This window comes from Ruditapes philippinarum, unplaced genomic scaffold (assembly GCF_026571515.1).
Source record: "Ruditapes philippinarum isolate M1 unplaced genomic scaffold, ASM2657151v2 ctg973_1_1_1_1, whole genome shotgun sequence".
NCBI classification, from domain to species: domain Eukaryota; kingdom Metazoa; phylum Mollusca; class Bivalvia; order Venerida; family Veneridae; genus Ruditapes; species Ruditapes philippinarum.
In genome coordinates this window covers 350,755-363,385 of record NW_026865621.1, presented here as the reverse complement: position 1 = coordinate 363,385, position 12,631 = coordinate 350,755, and the positions used below count along the sequence as shown (strand labels likewise).

Genomic DNA, 12,631 nt, shown 5'->3' with positions numbered 1-12,631 from the left:
TTTGATTTGAGTGGATAAACTAGACCGGCATGAGGAGAGGAGTGTGATTTGATTTTGCAAAATTTATGAGTGTTGAATATATTCATTAAATAGTGCACAAAACTCTTAAAATATTTAGCGCTTTCATAATATACTCCATGGATTTTAATTCTAAATTAAAAAAATCCGTTATGGTACGAGTTTGACGTCATAAATATCTTTCAGGATTACACTTGTATAAGATCGATTTTCTTTTCGTCAGGTCATATTGTGCATACATGGAATATAGAAACTCATGTACTGATATGTACTTAATACAATGTAAGTGAATTTTTTTATACCATGAACATGCATCCACAAATAAAAGACATGTAACGGAATGATTGGATAAAGATTTAAAATTCTCTTGTATGTTTTACGTTATTTCAATATTTTGTTTAATATCTTTCTGTTTTGCACTAATTAGTTAGGTTAAAAATACTGATACATTGTCAGTTTCATTAGGCGACTGCTATTTACTTATCTTATGTGAACAGGCAGTTGTATTAAATAATTTGTGATATTTGTATTATGAATCTGTATTATTCATAAGTATTGTGCAGGTCGATTCTGAGTGGCAATTAAAGAACTATGTGTGCAAATATGTAGTGTATTAAACTGTACATGATAATGAGCCTGAAATAAATGAACCTATTATTTTGACTATAATGTCCATTGAAAAGTATATCGCTAGAAATAGCCGGGAAGATTTCGATTATTTAAACCCCTGTCACACTTAAGGCAGCGTTCTCACGGCGTCCAAAGAAAAACCAAGGTGAGCGCAGTAAGATCTCAAGCATCGCTGCTGCATCGCAGTGACATCGCATAGAACGCCGACCGACGACGCGCATTTTGAGCATGCTCAAAAGCAACTCCGTCACTCGGCATTCTGATAAAAGCGCATTATGATTGCACAAGGGCGGCGTACCAACTCATTTACCTCAGTGGCTGTCTACGGCATTTGTACGGAGATTGTGCGGCGTCTCTACAGCGCTTACACTGCGTGTATACGGCGCTTTTACGGAGCTTTACTATTTCAGCTCAGTGTGAGCGCCGTGAAAGCTCAATGGAAGCGCAAAGAACGGTGTAGAAACGCAGAAAATCACAAAATTAAAGTGGAAGCTTCGTGGCAGTTCCATGATCGCCATGTTCCTAAGGACGCCGTGAAGTCGTCTTGAAGTCTCCATGTCATCAAATATTTCAGAATTTTTTTTGCGATCTCGCTGCGTTTTGTGAAATTAAAAAACGCCGTGCAAACGCCGTAAAAACGCAGTCTAGTCTGACAGGACCTTTAAAGACGCAAGGTAGGGTTACATATAGACGTAGAAAAAATGAAAAGTGCTCGATGGAATGTTTGTAAACTTCGCATGTTTTTAAAATATGATTACAGAAACAGTGTGAGAATAACAAAATGGGGATCATCGACCTTGTTGTCGTGTTATCTGCCTTAACTTTGACCATTTTGCTTATTTCAAGTGTAAATAATTCTCAATTAGCAATGTTTTATTTTTTCTGCTTGCCATGTAGTTCATATCAATTTGCACGAATATGCAAAATCTCAAGAATTTTTGACGACTAGATTGTGTTTTTTCTTCTTAACTTAAAAATGACATTATGCCCATCCAATGGAATATAGTGAGTGAACAGGAGACATTCAAAATAAGTTTTTATTTTACCATTTTTCCTTTCTTTTCTATAATTTACTTCGCACAAACAATAAATGAGTCATGTGGCACAAGGACATTCCTGTAGTTATCCATTGGAATCTAACTGTAACGTTCAATCTATAAAAGAGTATGACTGTTTTTTTTTTATTTTAAGGCAGATATATATGTCAGTCTAATTTTTATGTAAACTGGTAATTTAATCTTTTATTCGATCTCTGATTATTTTACTCTACGTCTAGACTTTAAAGAAACTATTTCGAAACATTTTGGAAAAGATAAAATCAATATTTTGTCTGTTAAAAACGGAAATAATAGGAAAAATCAAAAGCAAAAATATAGCAGAAAATAGCAGAAAGTAGTATATCCATGTAAATCTACCGATGTAAAATTCAAGGTAAAATAAGATATATACTAAGCTGTAAAAACTAGACAATAAATCATACTGCTTGTGATACACATTTTTCAAGATTTTTTTCACTGAGCCATTGGCGGACATTTATATTTATGTCATTAATTGGATATTAGAGAAATAAATGGTTGGTAGGTTGAATATCTTTATCATCTAATATATTTTCTTATCTAAAATACATTTTATTAAACATGTAATTTTTTTTATCTGATAATGAACTTATATTGTGAATGCCGAGCATTAATATGAATTGGCATATATGGAAGGAATCCAATAACAAAATATTTTTAACTCTGGTGTCTTCTCAAATTCCGATTTTATTTACTTCGGTGCAAATGCTTTTTTTGCTAAAATTTAAAAAGGCATTATGAAATTTCAAATGCGTATATACAAAATAGGATTTATTTTGGTATTTAAATGAACAAAGGGACCACTTCTTACTGCGCAGTACTTTATCTAATACTGAGGTGTTAAAAGATATTTTTACAACAAAATAACTTTCAAAAGCTCTCTGTATTTTATTCAAATTTCCATTGAATTGAATAATCGAATACCATTATCAGAGGGCCATATTGGAAATAAGATATATATGATTGCTTTTGTATCTTTTTTCTTAATTTGTGACCTTTCAAAATAAAGATATTATAATTATATTATTATTATAAGTATTTACGTTAAACACAAAATATATTTTTGTCAAATCGTGAAAAATACCATTTATATTCGACGGTTTTGAATATATTAATATACACAATATGGAATTGCACATTTCAAGCTAAAGAAAAACGATTAACTTTAAGGAATGTTAGTTAAATGCTTGGTTATCTTTAAAAAAAGAAAATTTACTTAATATGTTTTAAATGCAAATTCTCCATGATAATTAAAAAAAGGAAAGAAAAAAGGCCTTCTTAAGGAGTTTGTTGTGAACTTCGACAGAAATTATATATTTTGTCAGCTGTCGTTTCTAAGTGTGATCAATTTAACTTGATATATATTATATCATTATATCATCATATTTCATATCAATTCCATCGTCATAAATGAATTCATATAAACTATGATAAAGAAAAATTTAATACAGACATAATTGTAGTTACTAGCCACCATTTTAACGTGACGATAATTTATAAAGTGGTTTCTTTGAAAAAAAAGGGAAATAAAAGAGCCTTAAATAGTCAAAATATGTGTTTTTTAGGTTTTGTTTTAAAATGACTTCCGATTTAAAGTAAGATCAAGGTTTTACAGGTGGTTTCACGGGTAAGATATGATATTTTACGTAGGATATCACATGACATGATAATATCTTTATACTATATTCATACACTTTCAAAGTATCAATTGTGTATATTCTTCATTGTAGTTAAATTGGCTGGTTAGGACTGCACGGTAACATTTTGATATCATTAAGTATAATTATGTTGATTAAATATTATTGGGTTAATTCTTCATTAAAGTTTTTATTTTTCTATGTCATTGGCACTTTACTAGATTAGGTATGAGGAGCGGGGTGTGATTTGATTTTGCAAAAATGTATGAGTATTATATTTTCATTTCATAGTTCACAATACCCTAAAAGTATTTAGCATTTTATTATTAACTCCTCGAATTTTAATTCTTAATTTAAAGATACCTTAATTGCACAAGAATGACCGTCAACAACGTCTTTCCGGATCACACGTGTATACAATACGATTTTTTATTCTGTTAGGACATGATTGTACATATATTTGTTTACCTTTTTTAAGGCGCACTAACAAAACCGAGGGCATATAGCGTCAAACAGGAAATATGATTTTGGCTAACCTAGGATGTTACAAACCTAAAACAACACAAGGAGTCTAAACCATCTCACCGGCTGGAGCTATAACATCCATAGATTCCAGTAATTCAAACTCATTCTAAACCATTAAGTCGCCTCTTAAGATAACGGGCTGCAATTCTGATACCGTTTAACACAAGCAAGGGATCATTGTACATATGATACAATCATGGACTATAAATGAACATTTACTGCTGTGTAATAAATACAATATTAATGGTTTGGTTCTTTTGGAGCAATAACGTGAACATGTAGTCACAAATAAAAGACATGTGTTATGGGGAATATTTTCTTTCTAAAATAAGAAATAAGGTGTCCTTTTAAATCTTCGTTTATTTACTTTAAGTACAATTTTACATTACCAGAGTCCTATCACATCTTCATTAATATATCAATAAATAAAGAAGTACATTTCAAAACACATATATCAAATTTCTTTTCTTCAAATTACAGATATCGAATTCCTATACATGTACTTCAAAAGACACATACAGTTTATCAAATTTGTATAACTCAAAATACAGATATCAAATTCATTCTATTTATAAAATAATCAAAACACTTTGTTTATAGTTTAACATCTCCTTCAGTAAGTAATAATTGTGTTGCATAAGTTATGTTAATTGTACTTAACTAACAATTAATTCGATATAATTTCATAGCTACAAATTCTCCAAAAATTGTTGTCTTAAACATAACTTCCGCATTTTGTAGCAAAGTAATATTATCAACACTAAGGTCGAAAAATGGACTCAAGAATAGAATTGAAACTAACGAAAATATCAATTAACTTATTTTAATAACGAAACAATCAAGTCGCGCTGTATGTTTAGAAATGTGCGCTTAATAAAATATTTAACCTAAACTGAAATTCAATAAACATCATTATTACATTTTCAAATCAAGAATCATCAATAATATCATAGACAAAATATAGACAGCACAAATTGTAAAAAGTACATACTGAAAAGAACTAGCTTCTTAAACATACAATCTAAAGAACGAATAATAAGATTCCCTATTATTCTGACTTGTTCCTTGTTAAAACTTCTAACTTACAAAATTATATAGAGGATATTTGTTTAGTTCAGTGTAAGATCGGAATATATTTCACCGAGTGAGCACCAAAAGGTATATTTCACGAGTGGCGCAGCCACGAGTGAAATATGAACTTTTGGTGTTCACGAGGCGAAATATATTTCAATCTTACACTAAACTAAACAAATTTTCTTTTTATTACATGCAAAGAAACGTTTAAAAAGACTTTTTAACCTAGTACTAAATGAAAAGCGCGCCAAATACTAATACAACGTGACGTCATTTATGACGTCACGTCATTAAGCTGGTTTCCAGTACTGTGCACGCTGTTATTTCACTAAAACAACGTAACGGGCTTAAATTCAAAACAGTGAAATTATCAAATTGGGAATTTCACTGTTTAAAACAGTGAAATTACCAGTTTTTATTTCACTGATATATTTCTATAAACCACCGAAAAGCATGTAATAAAATGATATAAACTTACCTAAAAATAGAAATAAGAAATGTCCGTTTCAATCCTCTTATATTTCATTTAAGTACAAGTTTACACTTCAAGAGTATAACATGTAACAATCTGACTCTCCGAGGAGAGGACCCTTATCTAACGACCCCAAAATTTGTTGTACAATCGAACAATTAACCAATAAAAACGTTTTTCTATGATATAAGAAATTATCGATTTGACCGATCAAAATGGTTCGATCAAGACCGATGATCACGCTAGATGCCAAAAGCCAGCAGCCTGTTAATTTCTTTCTTTAAGTCAAACAGATAATCAGATAGGAAAACTTAAAATAAATATCTTGGATAAAATTGATGATAACCACTATGTTGTCATATACGAATGTGACGTCTCGTATGTGACGTGAATGAAGATAAATATGTCACACGCGTAAATTGCAAAAAATATGTCAGCGGCCTGGCTAATTGAGTGTTTACATACTTCTGCATTTTAGTACTTAAACAAAAGTTCTTTAACATAAAAATGTTAATCTTTAGATACAACAGAGTACAACATAAAATAACCAAAAATAGGAAAAGTAACCTTAATATTTGTTATTATGTAAACATATAACTGTGATAAAATTAACAGCTCAACACATGTAATAGAATAAACAGATAAAGATTTTCAATTAAAATATTTTTAAAGTCTATCTCTATTTTGTAAAATATTTTTCTGTTATGCACTTATAAATAAAGTTGAATGAACGATTTGTGCAAATATGTAGTGTTTGTTAGACCATTTTGCCTATAAAGTTCATTACAAATATATATCGCTTGCAACAGTCGGGAAGTTTCAGAACATAAAACATGAAGACGTATAGTCAAATGAAAATTACATTATGGAATTTATTTGAACTTTGCATGCTCTTAGAATATGGTAAGAAATACAGTCTGAGAGAAAGTAAATGGCGTAATCGACCTCGTTCTTGAGATAACTGCCTTAAATTTTAACATTTTGCTTATTTCAAGGGCAGAATATTCACAATAAGCCATTTATATTTTCTCTGCATTTCATGTAGTTGACTTCGATTTGAGCAATGATGCACAATTTCAAGAACTTGTTCTTTTTTCTTCTTAGATTTAAGCCGTGCCAATTTTCTTTTGAAATTGTCTATTTTTTAAGAATTTATATTGTCCCTATTCAAACTAAATAAAATGAACACAAATGTTTTATTGAATTCAATTTCATTTTATATTACGATCAAGGATCGAAAGAGCAGAATAATCAATAGTAGGAATAAAGTTTTTAATATTTACGTATAGGTAATCAGTTCTTTAGTTTGCTCTCTTTTCACAAATACGTCTATCGGTGTTATGTCGTATAGTCGTTATAGTTGAAGAATAAATTTAAATTAAATTTAAAAAAATTCTTTTTATAGAAACTACTTCAAAAGAGTTATAGAATGGTAAACTCGATGTTTTAAACAGTTTTAATTAAATAATTAAGATAGGTTATCTATATTCTTCATTGGAAAAATATCAATACTAACGATTAAAGGAACATTTAGTCATTTTTAATATGTTTTATTGATAATTATATGCTAGTTAACTGACATTGAAATTATTGTATTCTCCTTCCTTATAAAACAGGAAGTTTCAAATGTTTAGTATGACAAATTAAAGCAATTGTTTTCAATGTCTAATTCGTAAGATGTTAAATTTTCAAACTCAAATTTGTTTGAAGTAAAACATATTCATGACTTTATTGAAAACAGCAAAAAATGTTTAAAAATGAATTTATTTTACCAAAATATCTTAAACATCTTGTGCCCATGAATTCATCCATAATGTCTTAACAGCAGAGTCAAGAGAGCGACATCGTTAATGTCAACCAATGCTTCTGGACAGCATCAGTTTCAGTGGTTAATTTTGACTTTTTTCATCATGTAAAATAGTTGCTCTATGACATTCTACGGAACGTTGTTTTGGTGATGAGGGGCGGAATTAGTGTGTTTTTTTATAAAAGCGTACTTTTTTATTTTTTCGTAGAAGCAAACAATTTTTAATGACCCTGACAAACGTCCATATTTATCACTGTTTTCGGTCTTGTATATTTTGCCCATTTCCTTTAAATATGACAAGCTCCGATAGGTTGAATATCGGTCGATTTGAAATATGTCAAAAATGTTTTAAAGAAGAATTACGAGATCAGGAAATGCACTATAGATAAGTGGTAACGTTCCAAAGAGTTCCTGTTTTATTTAGTTTTATTACAAAATTTTTGTTTAAAAAAAAGCAATTATACATTACCTGGGTTATAATACTTGCAACTTAATTAGTATTATGCTAAATACTCACATTATTCGTCAAATTCAATTTATTATTGAGTCAATACACAAAAAATTTTGATAGTCTATCAGTGTTGCATACATTCTTTATTAAACATTCAGGACAAATATGGAAATATTAATTTTCATGATACGTGATGGTTACAGGCCTTTGAATTTTCAAACAGGAAGATGTGTCGACTAACATAAGATCAACCTTTAAATCATGAGATATATAGTTTGATATACTCTAAAGACTTATTTTCTTAAGTTGACAAAAAGTAATTAGATAATCATGTCGTATTTAAACTTTTTGTCAGAACCTTTGGTGATTAAGAATGTATATCAAACAATTATTTCTATTTCAGAACAAGTTAATGAATTCTAATTCATCATGTGTGAAATATCCGAAGAGAGAACGTATTACATTAGAACTAGTCTTATGTACACAGACCTGACAAGAGAGGTGTTATTTTAAGTGTTCAAATTTCTAATAAAAAGTGAAGACATCACAGGCTTTCTCTCATCTCTAGAGCAGCAAAATATATTGAGGGAACTGTTGAAAAAAGATGTCATAAACCAGTCTGACTATAATCTTGTTTCTAGTCAACTTTTAAATCTAGAGAGATTCGATATTTCTCTTTTGATGAGACTGATACTAAATTTGTGTAAAGACAATATACCAAAACCAGAGCGCGGTTGGGAAACTAAACAACACCCGAAAGACGAAAGTCTTGGTGCTGATCTTCTTCGATTGAGAGATGTCAGAAATAAGATTATAGGTCATCGAGCGGATGCCAAAATGTCAGAGGCAGAGTATGAAAAGACTTGGGTTGGGCGAAAATCAGAGCTATCTTGTTGAGAGTTGTTGAACTTGTTGACCCGAGGTCTAGTGTAAACTTTGAACAAAGAATAAATGAATACAAAAGACTCCATGTAGATACAGAGAATTCTGAAGTTACAAGGTTACTGGATGAGTTGCTTAACTACAAAAACGAATTTGTTCACCTTGAAGAAAAGGTTTTTGATTTCAAATTACGTTTTATTTCAGCAGTTACATATATTTTACCCAAATATTTCAGTATGAAAAACAATTAAATGTAAGTTCAATATTGCGAAAAAATTACACGTGGACAACTTTATAAACTTAAACCTGTAGACAATTTTTTATAATTGTTACTATAATATCTGATAGGACTTCTAGTATCCGTTACACAAGTCAAATTTGTTAAATGACAATTTAAGTAAACCCTTTACACGACTCCAATTCGATGAATGTAGTTATTTGCATTGAAATTTATGACTAAGTACTTTTTATTTCAGGTTGAAGAATTGAGTAGAAGATCACAAGGTTAGTATTTATTGTCCTGTTGCGTTTATTATATTATTTAAATGAAATATAATATTGCAATCTACCATATCACAAATGTATTTTGTGTTGTATGCAATATTAAAGGCTTTCCTAATATCCTTCTCTTCCCCCTCTCTCAATCTCTCCCCCTCCCTCTTTCTCTCTCTCTCAATGATATTTAAAATTGATTGACATTCTATTGTAGAATTTCAGATGTATTTCAAAGAAACACCCGAGAATTTTGTACGGTACATAAAACTTTTGTTCGATGGAGGGCGTATTGTTTTATGCGGGATACTGACGAAAAAGCTGGGCGGCCAAGACCTATCTGATTTCCTTGAAAGAAAAAAGGAAACGTTGACCAGAAATATTGATGAGAAATTTTCCAGTTGCCTCTACCCACAAGAGTCTTGTTCAGATTATAAAATGTGGGATATTTTTCTTCTGGCATCTGTTTTACTGCTCACGTGTGATGATAACCTTAGTCAGAAGGAGATCTTGTATATCAAGAGTATAAGAAGTGCAAGGGTAAATTATGCTACACTTGCGCTGCAGTCTCTAGATACTGTTGACTTTCTGACAAACTGGATTGATCTTATCAATTGTCTAAATCATCTTTCAATCAACATTGCCGAGGACGACAGACAACAAGTTGAAAATCTTATTGAACGTTATAAGAAAAAAAGACGAAGAAGGATGTGATGCTGAAGAGTATTTAAAACAGCTTAGAGAATCTGGTATTGAATTGAAAACTTTGAACGATGTCTACAACGGTAATACTTTTTATAAGAATGCATGTATTGCTAGTTGACCAACATAGTTTATTAAGTGTGTAAAACTAATATTAAAAAGTTTGTATTTATTTTTCCTAAAACATGCATTTTGATAATGTGTGATAAGTTTTGTGAACAGAACATTAAAGTATGTAATTACAATCCTTTTTTGTAGAAACAATTAAAGAATTGAGAGTCATGCTGAACCAGTTGAGCCAAAAAGATATCAAGTTCAAACAAGAACATCGTGAGTATGAAAAAGATAAAATGGTATGTCATTTGATCTGTATTTAACAATGTCTGCAAATTTTATACATAATACAATTTCAATAATAGTGATTTGAACATACATTAATATATTTCATTTATTTTCTTTTGCTCTTTATGTTGTATCGCAGTTCAGTCTTTCTTCTGCTCCATTTCAGTTTTCGAGTTTAAACTGCTGACAATATGTGAAAATGAAGAAATAAAGAAAAAAGCAGAAGACTTACTCGAAATCAACCTGCAAGCTTCCATACAAAAATTAGATCAACCGTCAGGTTCTATAAGGAAAGAAACGGACAAAGTAGTAGCAATCATTGCCGCACATCCAGACGTGACACCACTTGAAGTAAAACGGAAGTGTATTATTTGGTCATTCAAATTTTCCACTCCTGGTGGCTTAATGCACATTTTAGATATCACGCACGGCGACCAGTTTAGAAGCACATTCCGAAACATAACCAATGAGCTCCATTACATATATGGATACGCTTTCCTCATACAAGGAAAGTGCACACTCGAAAGTGTGTCGGGGGTTTCAAGAATGTTACATAAATGTATGTACGGGTATGAAACCCATATTTACATAAATTGTTTTAGACTTCCATGGCTTAATAATTATGATTTGAATTATTTCATAGACCGATGAGGGCACTTAAAACCAGGAAGATATGCAAAAGATAAATAAGAATATACTCAGAAATAAATTGAAAATAGTATTTGTAAGCTATTCTTAGCCCCACTTGAGTGAAACGCATTGCAACGTTTTTCAATTTATGGCACTTTGATTTCCATTTCTTTTTTCTGGAAACACAGAGTGAGTAAATTATTTGAAATTTTGATCACAAATAATTGATTTAGATCTGCATGAAAAGAATCACTTACCTTAAAAAAGTTTTTCCACCCTGTCATGTCAAGAAACTTCATTTGAGCCTCTTAAAACTAGTTTATATCTATTTTCTATTTAATACCTTTTATTACTTATTTAACATCGGAAGTTTAAATCCTATATAACGTGAAATAACATTTATATCACGTTTCCTACGAAACTGCTTACCATAAAATTAAACTAACAGTGGAACAGATTAAAAAAAAATCTAAAATATTACGTGTTAGTAAAATATTAATAGAAATGATTCTGTTTGACTTGAATTTAGTTAATTAATACGGAATATTATGTTGTATTTGTATTTTGCTACGAGCAACGATGGAAAATTGATACCTCGTGAAACCGAAGATCAAGCAGGATGTAATTTTCAGACGCTGCATGTAATACGTAGTACACAGCTAAGATGGGAACCAACGTGAAAATAATCCGGCACTTCCATATATGAAACACTAAAATAATATGATTTTTTTATCTTTTGTTAGCTTGTATTTTAGTACATTATAAATACTTTTACAGCTACAACTCATGAAGCATCAAGTGAACACATTAGTATTCCATTGAAGTGTTCATCTGTGGACGGAATAAATTCAGTACTATCCGCGATAAAACAGGAAAAAACGACAAATAGTCTGAATAAAATTGCAGAACAGATGTCAGCGGAGTTCAAAGACACTGTATCAATAAAACTGATCCCTGAAATGATGGAATTTCGAAATGTGTTTTAAGAAACAGGTACTGTAAATTAAAAATACATTTTGTTGTACGCGATTTAATAGAAATTATTTATTTTTTACATTAAAGTCGCATTCTAGATAATTCATATAAACATATAAGAGAATGAACACTAGGCTTACTACATAAAATAATTTATTTTAAGTTTGCAAGATTTCACGATTTGTTTCAAAGGCATAAACATTTGAGTACGTTTTTTCTTTACTTGCAGCTAAGCTAATTTTCCTCTAAAAATGGCAGAAATTTTATAATATTCTACCTTCAAAGTGTATTTTTGTGGAATTTTATTTGTAAAATGTCTGTACATGTGTTTATAGGATCTGTTTTTGAATATGTAAAAAAATTGGGTTTTTCTTTTTTCGTATATTTTGCATATATTTTAAAGATTCAGAAGGATCAAGCTCTCTTGAAGATGAAACGGAAGAAATGGTTCATGGTAAAATTGGTAAAATATGTCTAAATACAAGTATATTAACAACAATAAATTCTTCTTTTAAATGACGTACACCCAATTTATTAATTCATGGCAATGTGTTTGTATCTTGAAGAAAACCTCTAACTTACCACGTGCCTTTAAATCGAGTGTAATTGAGGGGAAAATATCTTGATGACAGTCTATAGCACAAGTTCAGATTGTTTCCATTCGTCTTGTTTTTAGATTAGATACACTACAAAATGATCTCTTAAAAAATCAGCATTATGCATATCGAACAATTACACTATGCCATAAAAGTTATTTGGAGATGATTAAATTAATTAATATAAATAATAGTTCAATGTCAAATTTAAAAAAATAACATCTCAAAATGAATGTTGTTGTAAAGCAAAAGCTATTTACCGTTTAAAATGAAATATTTCGTATTTAGATAATGAAAACTATAACGGAAATCAAGAGGAACA

The 12,631-nt window shown here is 30.3% G+C and overlaps 1 protein-coding gene across 1 annotated transcript; it reads left to right on the top strand.

Moving 5' to 3' along the window:
• Positions 1-10,020: 10,020 nt before the first annotated feature.
• Positions 10,021-11,724, top strand: LOC132729773 (uncharacterized). The gene is made up of 3 exons (XM_060715593.1): positions 10,021-10,096; positions 10,275-10,667; positions 11,516-11,724. The coding sequence occupies exons 1-3, from the start codon at positions 10,048-10,050 to the stop codon at positions 11,722-11,724; spliced, it is 651 nt and encodes a 216-aa protein (XP_060571576.1). The 5' UTR covers positions 10,021-10,047.
• The last annotated feature ends 907 nt before the right edge of the window (positions 11,725-12,631 follow it).

Bases quoted from the DNA above. Each gene is read 5' to 3' on its own strand.
- LOC132729773 (XM_060715593.1), top strand. From the start codon at position 10,048: ATGCTGAACCAGTTGAGCCAAAAAGATATCAAGTTCAAACAAGAACAT. The intron at 10,097-10,274 runs GTGAGTATGAAA...GCTCCATTTCAG, and splicing joins CAAGTTCAAACAAGAACATC to TTTTCGAGTTTAAACTGCTG. The intron at 10,668-11,515 runs GTATGTACGGGT...ATACTTTTACAG, and splicing joins TTCAAGAATGTTACATAAAT to CTACAACTCATGAAGCATCA.